At 58.5% G+C, this 10,430-nt stretch overlaps 1 protein-coding gene across 1 annotated transcript in view; it reads right to left on the reverse strand.

The window, feature by feature from the left end:
• The window catches only part of UACA (uveal autoantigen with coiled-coil domains and ankyrin repeats), a 42,802-nt gene extending 32,709 nt beyond the window's left edge, over positions 1-10,093 (reverse strand). The window contains exon 1 of the mRNA XM_064669340.1: positions 10,064-10,093. Coding sequence (XP_064525410.1) covers positions 10,064-10,078 — 15 coding nt within the window. The 5' untranslated portion in view covers positions 10,079-10,093. The remainder of the gene's footprint in view (positions 1-10,063) is intronic.
• Between the last annotated feature and the right edge of the window lie 337 nt (positions 10,094-10,430).

Genomic DNA, 10,430 nt, shown 5'->3' on the forward strand with positions numbered 1-10,430 from the left:
TGGAATTATAGAACTGCTGAGATTGGAAAAGACCTCTGAGATCATCGAGTCCAACAGTCAACCCAGCACCACCGCCACGTTCACACCAAAGCTTGGCCTCAGGCGCCACATCCACACGTTTTTTGAGCACTTCCAGGGACGGTGACTGCAGCACTGCCCTGAGCAGCCTGTGCCAGGAATAACACTTTTTCATAATGTCCAACCTAAACCTCCCTTGGCACAACTTGAGGCCATTTCCTCTTGTCCTGTCGCCTGTTCCTGGGGAGAGGGGCCTGACCCCCCACCTCACTCCAACCTCCTTTCACTCGATGCCTTTCACCCCAGTTTTATTCTGCGTTCCCAGAAAGGGTGAGGGCAGGAAGCACGCTGAGGCGCAGTGTTGGTGCAGGCAGTGTTTGCACACTGTGCTCCTGGGCCTGCCCGGCCTGGCGCCGAGCCGGGCACAAACAAAGCGTGTGCCAGTCTCCTGGGAGCTGAACTCAGCCAGGGCTGCGCTGCCAACTTGGCTGCTCTCCCCGGCTCCTCGTGGCCGCTCCGGAGCAGTGCCCGGCAGGCACAGGGAGCGCCCAGCCCTGCGCCCGGAGCACAGTGCCCAGCCCAGGCCTGGCATGGGCTCACGGGAGCGGCCAGTGTGCGGCCAGCGGGGCAGCGATGGGAGCGGGAACAGGTGGGACACGACTTCCCAAAGCCGTATGTCAGGTCACAAGTGGGTGTAGAAAGTAGGGCTGGTGCCTGCTGCCAAGACAGCCCACAGAACAGGCTGTCCTGTGTATCACGGATTAAATCACACCCCAAAGGAAGAAAACACCCCAAAGGAAGGGAATCTGGTTTGGCAGCAAGAGAGGGGAAAACTCAGGTTGTGGATGAAGGCTGAAAACAGCTGCTCAGTTTTTCCCCACTCGCACGTGTTTTCAGGGAAATGGTGAATTTAATTTTCAGTGGACTCTGGTGCAGATGAGAGGGGAAAGTTCTGGAATGCCACTAGGGAAGATGTACAGTGAAGGCATCCTATCCTGGGGCCCCGAGCCTCGCCCAGCACCTCGGCTGCTGAGAGGCAGCAAATGCGCTTTCAGAGGAGTGAAGTTGTTGTGCTGAGGCAACAGCAGTGAGAGCCAGCCAGAAAACCTGTGCTGTAGCACTGTGGTCACAGCATCTGTGTGATAAATGATATTAATTAAGCAGCACATTCCAACAAGTACAAGGGAGCTGAACTTCCAAGTGAACCAAAGGCAGCGTGTCCCACACAGACTGCGGAGCCTGAACTCTGTAACACGTGCTGTGGTCGTACCCGAGGCTGGGAAGGAGAATTAGAAACAGAAGTGGGTGCAAGGAACATACCAAAAACTTCTCACATTCCCATCAGGAAATCGTTGCCATTAAATTCTGGTTCCCCACACCACAAAAAAAAAAGGGGGGTTTGCTGCTGCCTTTGTTTCCCAGCAGGAGCAGGAAGGAGTTTCAATCAGATCATGCAGCTCCTGGAACGTGGGAGCAGAGGCAAAGGGAACCTTGGGACAGGGCTTCTGGGGCTGCACCAAGTGACAGAGCAATGGCAGGAGAAACCCTCATCTCCCATGGACTGACTTGGTCACAGAGATAAAGCCTTACCATGAATATGGTCAATGGGAGGACAGACAAACAGAAGGGATAAGGAGAAGTGATAAGGAGCCTAAAGGAATGTGAGGATCAAAAGGAGCTTAACCAGAGCTGAATGCCTTCCTGCACAGAGCAGACCAGCCAGGGAGTGACCATGCTCCAGTTTAACTGTTTCATTTGCAGCAAGAGAGAGAAATGAGTCTCTGTGGGAACAGTGTGCAAATCCATCAGAACAGTGGCAGAGCTGCAGACAGGTCTTCAGAGAGACCATGCTTTGCCTGTGGGGAGCCAGCCCAGAAAACATCTCAAATAGCTGCTGCCATCAGCACGTCCCTGTCCATCCTCATGGATGGGCTGGCTGGCTGCACTGGAAACCAGAGCTCCCAGGCAACCCCGGCCGCACTTTCCAAAGCTTTAGAGTCAATAGCAAAGGCAAAGCTCTTCTTAAGCTTCTTATCCTTGTGTGTGATGTCTGGAGTTGGACCATCAACAGCTTGGAGCCTTGTTTAAGCTCAAATGGATCAACAGTGAAACCAGAGCCCCTTGACCTTCAGTAGCTCCCTCACCCTCTGTCTCTTCTTGGGCACTCCTGTCGGCACCGGGGAGACGCTGCATTCATTTTTAGGTTGATGAGGGGCAAAGCAAGCAGGGTCCCAGGTTAGCAACCATCCAGGCATGCAGGATTTGCAATATTAGCAACCCCAGCATCTCCCACAGTAACCCCAACCAGCAGAGTCTCCTGCAGCCACAGAAACACCACACAGCTCTCCAGGCCTCACAAATTAACTTTGTTATCTTGGCCGTGCTTTCCCTGCTCTCCATCTGCTCTGAGCAGTGGGAAACCAGTGGGGTTTGAAGCCCTGCCTGCTGCTGAGGGAGCAGCTGGACCTGCAGCAGCCAAACCAGCCCGGGGCTCACAGGAGGAGCCAGAATGAGCTGCAGCAGAGGAGGAGGAGGAGGCTGGGAGATGAACAACCCCCAGGGAAGCGCAGGGGGAACAGGGTTCCTGGGGTCACCCGAGGCTGATACATGACTGTCAGCTCACACCAGTTACTGCACCCCTGAGTTCGTGGTACTCCTGCAAAACAAATCCTGTGCCTGCCTCCCCTGCTCCCTCTTGGATGCTGGCCCATGGCAAGCGGGGTCTGAATTTCCTGTGAATGGGATTGGGTTCTGGAGAGCAGCCTTGGCTCATGCTGGGCAGCAATCTGTGCCCAGATCTGGGAGCTGATGGAGCTGTGGAGCAGAGGCCTCAGCCCTTGGAGCAGTCCCAGAAGAAGGGGCAGGCTGTGTCCTACTGCCCCTGCAGAGTGCTGGACCCAGGCAGCCAGGCTCCAGGATCACCTGCAGAGGGGTCGGCAGCTGGGAAACGCGAGCCGGCTCCCTGTGGATCTGCACTGCCAGGGCTATCCAAGGACAGGTTTTCTCAAAGTCTTGTCATTTCAAGAGAGAGGGGAAAAAATACCCGTGGGTCAAAGCATCCAAAGCCTGGGAACTACTCCAGGAGAGTCCTTTGCTCTGCCCTTTTGGAGTGCCCGGGTGCGGCACTGGGAGCAGACACCAGACACTGTCCCAGGATGGCACATCTGCCCCTGGAGAGGACGTGTGCCCCCGGGCATCCCACCTGGGATCTCTGGGAGCTGGCTTCCCTGGCTGCATGGGCAGCTCCTGTCCTAAATCCAGGGCTTGTTTTAGCTGGTGAGGCTCCAGCCCTGCTGAGCAGTGTCTGTCTCCATCGCTCTGTTATTTGAACACACTTGTTTGCTCAAGTGCAGTGACCAATCTGCGTGGCAACTCCATCCACAAAATACTCTCTGTCCTGCTACAGGGCAGCTTCCACGCTCAAATTCCTCCTTGCATCCAATCTGGGAGGCATTCCAGAGTGGTCTGTGCTGCAAGAGCCTCTTGAACAATCAGCTGTAGAGCAGCGATCCCAGCGTGTGTGTGATTGCACACTCTGCTCCCTCCCCAGCCCCTGCAGGGCCCAGGCACCCGTCCAGGAGTGTGGAAGTGGGGAAAGAAGCACAGCTAAATCCAAACCAGTTCCAATTCTGCTGGAGTGGGGTGAACTCTGCCGTAGGGATTTCCCCCATGTCACACTCCACAGCATATCCCATCTCTCCCTGTCCTCTGGCAGTGGGAAGCCATTCCCTGTGTCCTGTCCCTCCATCCCTCATCCCAAGTCTTTCTCCAGCTCTCTTGGAGCACCTTTAGGCCCTGGAAGGGACTCTCAAGTCTCCCTGGAGCCTTCTCTTCTCCAGGCAAACACCCCCAGCTGTCCCAGCCTGGCTCCAGAGGAAAACAGGAGAAGCTTGAGTTACTTCAGAAATATTGTCTGTAAAAACTTCGTAAACAAGGGTCAGGATTAAGCAAGCGGGAAAAGCACTGAAACCAGGAACGGAATGGTCTGATACAAGGTAATATTGTGTTAAACCCAAAAACCCAGGAGAGCCCATTCAGGCATGAAAAGCCAAAAATCCACAAAAGGTCCTTCTGGAGCCCCACCCGCCCCCCAGGCTTCCCTGCAGCCCCTCCCTGACACCAGTCCCTGGCTCAGGGAGCCCCGGGAGCAGAGCTTGGCAGGGATGTTTGTGCTCTCACTAATGAGCTGCTGCTTTCCTGTGTCCTGAGCAGAACATTCCAGGCTCCTGCACATCCCTGTGTCCTCGGCAGGGCGTTCCAGGCTCCTGCATACCCCGTGTGCTGAGTTACAGCTGCTCTGGGCTCTGACGTTTCTGGTGTTTGCACTGACGAGGAAAGAAAATTACTTGGATTTTGAATTACAGCTTAAATCCTGGAGCACGAGACCCAAACATCAGGGAGGAGAGCCTGTTGCCAAGCCACCCTAATCCCAGCCCTTTCCTCCTCTGTGTTTAGCATTCCTGCTAATGGAATTTGGAGTATGGCTAATGCTGATTAACATTTCCATGTTAGTTATTTCACATAATCTTTTCTCCAGCTATGGCACAGGCTAGAAACACATCATTTATCCTTGTTCAGTCTCTGCTTCCCAAGCTCTTCCCAGACAAACCACTGGGAATGAAAGGCTGCTGTGTTTAACTGCTCCTAACATGGATCAATTCCTAAACTCAGGAATAGCGTCCTTTCCCTCTCAACCTCTGCCTGGATAACAAGATTTTGATTGCAGGCTAATCCTGGGGTGGGAACGGGGCAGTGGGTGATTGGGAGGCAGGAGTGAGGACACGAGCAGGACATTTTGGGGATGGAGCACTGGTAACCGCCAGCCCATAAATAATCGGGCTAATTTTACACCTGCACTCATTCCTCCCTGCAGGGAATCCAGCACGGATAGACCGACGCCTAAAATTAGAGCAGGTTACAGACATGATCTTTAACATGTTAAAAGTAGAAACATGCCAATGGATGCAGCACTCTGATCCCAGCACTCCAGCCTGTTTCCACTCGGGGCGGCGGGAACATTCCAGGCACCGCTCGGGCACCTCCCGAGTTCGGTTACAGCGCTCGGGCAGCCCCGGGGCAGCCCCGGCTGCCTCTCGCGAGGGCAGGGGGTGTTGCGTGGCACAGGAAGGTGCCCAGGCTCTGAAGGTCAACCACCGAAACTTCCAGTCCCCTGTGTCAAACACCGGCTCTGCCGGGCCAACCTGCTGCGCTCCCGCCCCAGCTCCGCCTGCTCCCGGCATCCGGCACCGCGGGGAGGGAGGCAGGAGCCCTGGGATGGGGAGGCAGGAGCCCCGGGGTGGGGAGGCAGGAGCCCCGGGGTGGGGAGGCAGGAGCCCCGGGGTGGGGAGGCAGGAGCCCTGGGATGGGGATGCAGGAGCCCTGGGATGGGGATGCAGGAGCCCCGGGGTGGGGATGCAGGAGCCCCGGGGTGGGGGTGCAGGAGCCCCGGGGTGGGGGTGCAGGAGCCTTGGGGGGGGGGGGGGGATGCAGGAGCCCCGGGGTGGGGATGCAGGAGCCCCGGGGTGGGGGTGCAGGAGCCCCGGGGTGGGGGTGCAGGAGCCCCGGGGTGGGGGTGCAGGAGCCTTGGGGGGGGGGTGCAGGAGCCTTGGGGGGGGGGTGCAGGAGCCGAGCTTGGCTGAGCAGGGACGAGAAGGTCCCCAAACTGACCGCTGGCAGCTCCCCAGCTCATGAGCTCAGTCCTACTGCATGTTCTCCTCCACCTCCTCCTACCTCCATTTCCCCTGCTCCTGCAGTGCTGATTCCATCTCCTCCAAGGACTAGCTCAAGCACCAGCTTGGGATCATTCTAGGCTAACTGGGTTTTCTGTTGTTTAAAAACAAAATCCCACTTTGTGACACACCAGTTCTTAATCAAAATTAATTTTTCCGTATCATTAATTCTCCCAGGGTGAAAAAAAATATCACTAACGTGTGTGACTGCATCTGTTTGCGAAGTAAAATTAGAGCCCACTGTGATGTTGACTTTACAGAGGGAGCAGCACTTTATTCCCCTCAACCTGCAGCAGGTGAGGCTGGCCAGGCTCAGCTGGGGCAGGAGACACTTCCGAGCACATCACGGGGTGTCTTTCACAGCTTCTGCTGGGAAACTCCCGTGAGAAAGGAGCACGAGGAGCTCCTCCCCAGCCGCTCCCAAGGGCTAATTGCTGAGTGCACTGGACCAAGGAGCACGCGAGGATGGCCCAGGTCAGTGATTATCCCTCCTGGAGCAGGATCCTCACCTCGCCCACAGCGGGTTCCAGCGGGGGCTCCGGAGGTGCTCGGTCAGGGCTCCAGCACAGGGCTGGGCACTGCCAGTACGTGCCCTGGGCTGGTGGGGGCTGCCAGCAGCAGGAGGAGCTCAGCCAGCCCTGGATTCCTCACTCCCAGGGTCCCCAGGGATCCCACGCCATCACTCATGTACTGAGCAATCCAGGGAGCGAGCAGGGAGAAGTGGGAATCAGCACAGTGCAGTCCCTGCCCTGCAGCTCTCCTGCTCTGTCCTGGTGTCCCTCGGATGTCAGCGGGCACTGGAGCAGCAGTGGCTGGGCAGGGAGGGCATTGGGAACCCACCCTGCTGCTTTACAGCACCACAGGTGAAGGGACAACCTGGCCCTTAAGGACAGAGCATCCTCTAAATCCAGGGAGAGGACAGGGGTGGGAACATACCCCCAGTCCGGGAAGGGGATATAGGGATCAGAGCAGGGAAGGGACAGGGATCGGAACATCCTCTCAGTCCAGGGAGGGAACAGCTGTTTTGGTGCCAACTCAGAGCCCCGAGGTCTGTCCCACCCCCGACAACCCCAGCATGGCTGTGGGCTCACAGGACAATGCTCATCCCGTTTCCATGGAGAGCTCAATGGAGATGAGAAGAGATGGAGAGAGGGGTGGGAGCTTCATTAGTGAGATTCAGAGCTCTGGGGGCCTGGATAAGGAATCCCTCTTGTTTGTACGGAAAGGGGACGCCGGGTTTCCACTCCCCACCCAATTCCAAAACAAAGGCTGTGACTGCAGCTGCAGCTCCACAGGGAGCCTGTCCCGGCCCTGGAGCCCCGGGATCTCTGGGACACAGGGAAGTTCCTCTTACCTCGGGTGCTCTAGAGGGCTGTCCCAGGGCCAGGAGCCAAGGCAGGAGCCAAGGCAGGAGCACTGCACCATCTCCCAGGAAGGGTTTCCTGGGTTCAGCTGTGCCCATGCCATGGACCCAGACGTGCTGTGCCAGGAGCTGGGAAAGCCACACTGGGGCCAATGCACAGGGAAAGCACAGCAAGAGGAAGGCAGGCAGGAAAGGGGCCGTGTTCCATCCCAGACTCCAGCTCAGGGCTCCTGATGAGCACAAGTCTGATTGTGCCGCAGCCTGAGGGCCTCAGGCTCGACAGCAACAGTAACAGCACCCAGCAGCAACAAATGCAAAATATCCTCAAAACAGCAGCTTTGCCAGGACCTGGCCCCAGTCAGGGACCAGCCGGTGTGTTTGCTCCCAGAGCACACACTGACAGCACATCCATCCCCCTGTGCCCCTCTGCCAGGGGGCCTTGGCCACCAGCTGCCCCTCCCGGGCCACCACCAGCCTCTGCCCCATCCCAGCTGATGCCCATCTGGGCATTCAAATGCTGGCACAAACCACCTGGGACAGCATGGAGAGACACTGAGCCACAGGCAGCCTTCCCAAGAGCCCCCCAGCCTCACCTGAACGTCCCCGGTGCACTGAGGGCTCCACCGTGGGGGACAGGCAGCTCCAGTCTCAGGTGACACCAGCCCATGGCTTTATGGCAGTGTCTCTGCCAGCCCCAGGGTGGCCCAGAAGGCACCTGCCTCTTCCCTGTCTGCTGCCCCCAGTCCTCCCAGACGTGTTTCCAGGCAGGAGCAGAGCAGGGTGGAGAGGGCAGGGACCCAAAGCTGAGGTTGCCCAAGGCATCGCTCCCAGCACACCCTGCCCTGGCTGGGAGGAGGACTGGCCTGCACGGAGCCTGGGCAGGGACACTGCATGGTTATGGAGTCCCCTGGCCAGCAACCTTTCCCAGCCCTCCTCAGCATGGACACAGCCCCACGGGGACACACCTGAGCCGCTTCTCCCCCTCTCCTGGCTGGTGGCACCACAGAGGGCTGGGAGCAGGCAGGGTGGGCACACTGTGCAATCATCCCTGGCTGAGTCCACCTGGGTGAGGGGATGAACCAGGTCCACACCAAAATGGCACAATGAGAAACCAAGGCTGTTTGAGGGCACAGCAGCAGCTTGGGGGCTTTTCTGTCTTTTAAATTTCATTTTGCTATTGAGGGAGCCAGGACTTCCTCAGCTGGATCCACGTTCACCAACTATAGCTCTAAAACCTCCAGCACAGCCCCTTCCCCACACTCTGCCTTCCTACAGGGAAGCATCCCCAAGCCCCTGGGGATGTGGGTGAACCCTACCCTGCTCCCCAGTTCCACCACCCCAGGAAGGAGCTCGGCTCTCCCACCTCTGCCACCACATCAGCTCCCTCCTTCCTGGGAATGGCAGCTGAATCCAGCACCCAAAATCCAGGTGGAAAATGGGCCGTGTCAGAGCACAAAGAGCAGCTGCCAGGAGAGGCCCAGACAGCCACGTGCCTGGCACAGCATCTCCTGCCCACGGAAAGGTTTGAGGCAGAGTCACAAGGCAAGCAGAGGAAGGAGAGGAATGTGGGCAGGTCGGGGCACCCAGAGCTTTTGGCAGCTCAACACCCTCAGGAGCTGCTGCCCAGCCCCAGGTGCAGCCCAGAGCTCCTGGGAGCTGGAGTGAAACAGGGACGAGCTTTTACCTCCCCAAGGCTGCACAGAGGGAAAACATCTCGGCTTGTCTGCTGGTCCAGCTCTACCGGGATTCCCACTTGGGAAGGTCCCAAGAGCCAAGCGCCTCTGGTGCTCTTGGAGCCTCATCCCTTGGTGCGGCTGGAGGGAGCGTGCACAGCTTTGTGTTTCCAGCTCCACTGCCTGACCCGATGCAGTAATGACATCCCTGTGCAGCCCTGGCAGAGGGAAGCCTTTCCCAGATGACTGAGTCGCTCCTGAAAGGCTCTTTTAAAGAATAAACTAATTAGGCAGCAGCCTTTGCTGCTGCAGTGAGCAGCCCCTCGGTGCAAATTAAAGGTGGCAGCGGTGTCTGAGCCAGAGCCGCTCCTTGGCCTCACCGCCCCGGCTGCTCCTCGAGCTCCTGCCAAGGCTGGGAGCTGTGTGGCTCCTGTGGGACTCCCACCCTCCACTCGCTCATGTTGCCAGTGGGGGCTGCCCGGCCAAGGACTCCCAGACCCACTGAGCAGCTGGTGGGGCTCGGGGGTGATGTGAGGCCATGGGAATACCATGGAAATCAAAACCTATCAGTGCCACCCAGCAGCAGCCGCTGGGTCCTTGAGGAGACACAGCTCCTGGCAGCCCCTCCCGGCCCAGAGCAGCTGCAGGAAGCTGATTTACCCCGAGAGAAGCCGATTACAGTTCCCTGACACCCAGGAAGGCCACGCAGGCAGCAGAGCCACAGCGGGGCTGGAGGCTTCAGAGCTGTGTTCACTCCAGGGGCATCAGTGGGTCCTTCAGGAGATGGGCTGGGGGAGCATCCTCTGCTGCTCCTGCATCTCTGCCCCAGTCATCTCACTATTCCAGGCACTAATGAACAGCAATGAGTAGGCATGACCTTGGCATAATCCCAGTGTGGCAATAGAGCGTGGAAAGCCCAGAGCACCTGCACTGCAAAGCCTATTGCAGGTAACAGGGAGTCACATGGAGACCTAATGGGCTTTGGCTCCAGCCCCGCGGCAGGACCCATGAGCTCCTCATTCCCTGGGGTAAGCTCCTTATCTCTGCAGGGAGCTCCAGAACCCCTGGCAGCTCAGGCAGCCCCGGCTCCTTCCCCTGCCCACGGCAGGGCCGAGCCCCCCGCGCTGGCACAGCCCCAGGGCCACCGTGTGATGTTCCTGCTCCACCACAGCAGAGCCCAGGAGGGCACGGGCTGCTCCCGGCACGTCCCAGAGCACCACGGCACGGGCAGGACACGGCCAGAGGGGACAGCAGGGAAGGGTTTCTGGGGGAGCACTCACCTGCACGGATGCCATGGCCCAGCCTGGGCAGGGATCACTCTGCTGCCTCTGCCCTGTCCATGCCGGGATTGGAGCAGGGCCGAGGCAGCCGAGCTCAGGGCGAGGGACCGGCCCAGGGATGGAGGAGCGTTGGGATCTCCTCTGGCACAAACACTGCTGTGCCCGGCAGGCTCTGAATGGCAGCAGAACAGGGCGAGGATGGACCCAGCCCTCCGCACCCCCGGCACAGGAAATCACCCTCAGACGGGAACAGAGGAAGGAAAAAGGCGACCCAGCGAGGGGGGCAGGAGGCACAGCCGGGCTGCTGACACTGCCCAGCACCGCCCTCCAGCCGGGACCACCCCGGGGGCACAGCCCAACCTCTGCC

Source organism: Pseudopipra pipra, chromosome 12 (assembly GCF_036250125.1).
Source record: "Pseudopipra pipra isolate bDixPip1 chromosome 12, bDixPip1.hap1, whole genome shotgun sequence".
Classification (NCBI taxonomy): Eukaryota; Metazoa; Chordata; class Aves; order Passeriformes; family Pipridae; genus Pseudopipra; species Pseudopipra pipra.